Source organism: Amblyomma mixtum, chromosome 2 (genome assembly GCF_055824585.1).
Source record: "Amblyomma mixtum isolate Tamu chromosome 2, ASM5582458v1, whole genome shotgun sequence".
Classification (NCBI taxonomy): Eukaryota; Metazoa; Arthropoda; class Arachnida; order Ixodida; family Ixodidae; genus Amblyomma; species Amblyomma mixtum.
Genome location: NC_143013.1, coordinates 218111386 through 218115124, shown reverse-complemented (window position 1 = coordinate 218115124; position 3739 = coordinate 218111386). Strand labels below are relative to the sequence as shown.

Genomic DNA, 3739 nt, shown 5'->3' with positions numbered 1-3739 from the left:
CAGAAAGGTTCCTTGACAAGGTGTTTGCCGCAAGAACATTTCACACCACGTGCGTTCCGCACACGACCATCACAAAAATGGAGCATGGCTATTGCGAGCATGCAGGGAAGGCTGCTCAGGGCGAAAAAACTTTACATTAGATGAACAATAGGTGCACCATGATATTTTGCAAGTCTTGTGCTGAGCACTCAGCCGTTGCACTCAACTCACACGTGCTAACCTATATGTATGCCTTACGTTAATTACCCGTAAACCGGAAACCCACCCATGCTTTTTTGCTAGCATCAATTTTTAAACCTTTTAAATTGTTTCTATTTACATAAGTAGTACCTGTCCCGGAATCTTTTATCGGCAAGTTCACCGAGAACTTACATATAAGCCATATGTCACATCCGGGATGAGCGCACACGACTGTCCTGCTTTTTCGCCTTGCGCTTCTCTTCCGGGGCATTGGTGGGCTTCTGGCGGCGCTTCCTTCTTGTTCTCCGCGGCTGGAGCGTGTTCTGCATCATGTCCAGGAGGTCCCTGGCTTCCTTGGCGTCGGACCCCGCCGAAAACGTGGCAGAATGTCCGACACTCGTCTCGGGGAGGCTCAGCAGCACCGGCAGACCCGCGAAGACGATCACGGCCACGACCGCGAACGCGACGTCCTCACGCCCAGCGTGCTGTAACAGAGACAGCGCCGAGGCAAACACGGCACCAATACGGCCGCAGGTATAAGCACCGCATATGACGGCGCTGCGCACAGAGCTGGAGAACATCTCGGCCATAAAAAGGTAGTTCGTCGGAACCAGAGCGCTCGCCACGCACTTGGCCGCGATCCCCAGCGCGTAGGACAACTCGGAAGGCTCGGCGTAGGTGACGATACCGAACATTGCCGAGGCCCCACCGAGCATCGCGAATAGAACGAGCATGAGCTGCAGGCGACCCAGCGTGTTGAGAGCGAGGTACATGGCCAGGTAGGTGGGCAGCAGGAGGACGGTCGAGATGATCCTCACCAGGAGGCTGCCGCCGAGCTTACGGTTCCACGTCACAGAGTAGTACGCGAGCATGATGGCAAACGCAGTGGCGAAGACGGCGGCCGCTCTTGCGCGCAGCGACCCGGGGCCCAGAAGTGCGGAAGGCCCCACTGGTGCGAAGGGCACATTCGCCTTGTTCATCTCGAACACGATGCGCTCGACAGCATGCTTCGCCCGGATGCGAGACACGCCGTTCATCTTGGCCGCCGCGTAGATGACTTCCTCCGCATCCTTCAATTTGGACATTGTGAGCAGCCATAGAGGGGACTCGTGCACGGCGAACGTGGCCGAGAGGAGCAGGAGCGTGGGCGCCAGGACGAGGATCTGGAGCAGGAACCACTCAAGCCGGACGGCGGTGACAACGACGAACAGCAGCTCGCCAAAGAAAACACCCACGGAGCTACCGAAGCCCGTGTAGAACGTGCGGTACTCCTGCGGCGCCACTTCGAAGAGGAGGATCACGGTGACAATGTGTACGGTGCTGGCACAGGCGGAGTTGACAAATTTTAGCGCCAGGTAGACCGGGAAGGCCTCGCTGAAGCAGCTGGCAATAGCAGACAGCAAGAGAACAAAAGATGCACCCACGATGACTGGCTTGCGGCCCTCGGTGTCGGCGAGATATCCCATGAAGGGGACCACGATTAGCGCACCACTCATGAAGACGCCTTTGCCGAGGTACAGAAGCCAGGTACGATGGCACACGAGGTTCCAGAAGCTTCGGGCACTTCTCAGCTCTTGATCCGGATCGTAGTCCCAAGAGTTGCACGGGGTTGTCTCCGTGTCGTTGGGGCCGCCTCCGGGCCGGACGTACATTCGGCACTGGCTGTAGCGGCCCACTTCGTCGACCGGGATACCGACGTTCTTCCAGAGCGCAGTTGGCAAGTTGGCGAACTCTAGTGGCGGCTTGCACCAGTGGTCCACTGGGTTGGTGATGAGTGCCAGGGCGTTGGTGTGGCAGATCAGGACCATCTGGGCCACGATGGCGAAGCCGAAGATGAGCCGCTGGAAGTCGCCGTGCCCGATGGCGTTGGTGCCCTGCTGAGCCTCTTCCCGATCCAAATCGCTGACCTGGTAAAAGGAACCACTGCCCAGTGATCGCCATGTTGAATCGGCGGCCTTGCTTTTGCTAGGCTCTTTGCTGGGCTCCGCGTGCTTGTCCGGCGCCATCGCAACCACCTTTAACGCGATGCAGTCCAGGTGGAAGGAAACCAGTGCGTGGACCCGCAGGTCGTCGTGTTCAGGGTTCTCTCAGAGGTACGGAGCCCGGGCGCGGGTGCTGGTGCTGGTTCCGAGCGAACGCACGAGTGCACGCGATACACGAACACGAGCCTCTCTTTTCTTTTTCCTATCTCTTCATTCTCCTCTTCTTTCTAATCATTTGAAGGAAGAAGCGAAAGACGTAGCATGAATTTAGAGGCTGAACTCCGCCATTCAAACTTTCCTTTCAGGCACAAAACGGCTGAAATCCTAAACTCGTTCTGGTGTTCAAAATTCATCTGTAACCAATGTATCCTAAACACGGCATGTTTAGCCCCGTTCCCGCTTTCAGTCACTAATCTCACCGGGTTTGATGAGTTTATTTAAATGAACAAATATGAATTCCTTTTTATTTGTTTACACATTACTAATATTAATGTTCTTCTTGTCGTTTTTATTACTAGGCTTTTAATTTTTTATTTCATTTTTTAACGCTTTGAGCACTTATCAGTTACCGGCTGTCTTTTGGCCAATCCCCCCCAGTGGGCACGCGCCATTCTCTTCTTGAGGACAACAACTACAACAACTCTGAGCACTTTTTGGCCAAAAATTTCAGTTCATTCAGTCGAGACGTATTAAAAGAGACGGCAGCGGTGTGGACCCACGGCCGGCGATTCGTGCGGAAGTGGAAGGGGTTATGGCTGATTTTGAGAAATTACCACGCCCTGTTTGTAAAGCAATAACTCATGGAGTAGTGCTTTAGTTACATGCCTAGAATTAGTAACGTTTCAGTAGCCACACGAAGCAGCAAGGTGACTTTGGATGCCACAGATTCTCCATGCGTATACAATAAAAAATAAATGGAAGTCACGCCCTTGCGCAACTGCGTTTCTGGAACTACTGCATTTGTTTTTAATGCTGCTACCACGATAATATTTCCGTGCAGCGTGTTTCTGATCAGCGTCCGGAGAGCGTCAATCCTGTCTTCGACCTGCCGCACAGTTGTTGCTCTGGCCTACCACATGCTTGCGGCGTTCATAGAACGTGTTTCTGATCAGCGTCCGGAGAGCGTCAATCCTGTCTTCGACCTGCCGCACAGTTGTTGCTCTGGCCTACCACATGCTTGCGGCGTTCATAGAACGACATTCCGTTTTGTTAGCAACACGGCTTGTGTTCCACGGTGCGGCTGGCGGTTGCATCATACCTGGTTGCATCATACCTGAGAAATCTGGATGAAGAATCCATAAACAGCCTCACTAGGTATCTCAACCAAGTGTGGAAAGCAGGCGCTGTCCCCGAGGAGTGGAAGAAGGCCAAGATCACGCTTATACACAAGCAGGGCAAACCTCCGAGCTTGGAGAACCTCAGGCCGATCTCACTAACATCATGTGTAGGGAAACTGCTTGAGAAGGTCATCCTGACCAGACTGACCAAATACATGGAGGATAACGGCCTCTGGCCAGTTGAAATGGTCGGATTTCGGCCTGGGCTCACCACCCAAGATACAATGCTAAGACTCTATG

General features: G+C 53.7%; 1 protein-coding gene across 1 annotated transcript; it reads right to left on the bottom strand.

Moving 5' to 3' along the window:
* Positions 1-386: 386 nt before the first annotated feature.
* Positions 387-3430, bottom strand: LOC149362585 (organic cation transporter protein-like). Its single transcript, XM_089568338.1, has 2 exons — positions 3421-3430; positions 387-2266 (listed from the first exon to the last, which is right to left on the bottom strand). The coding sequence occupies exons 1-2, from the start codon at positions 3428-3430 to the stop codon at positions 387-389; spliced, it is 1890 nt and encodes a 629-aa protein (XP_089424464.1).
* Between the last annotated feature and the right edge of the window lie 309 nt (positions 3431-3739).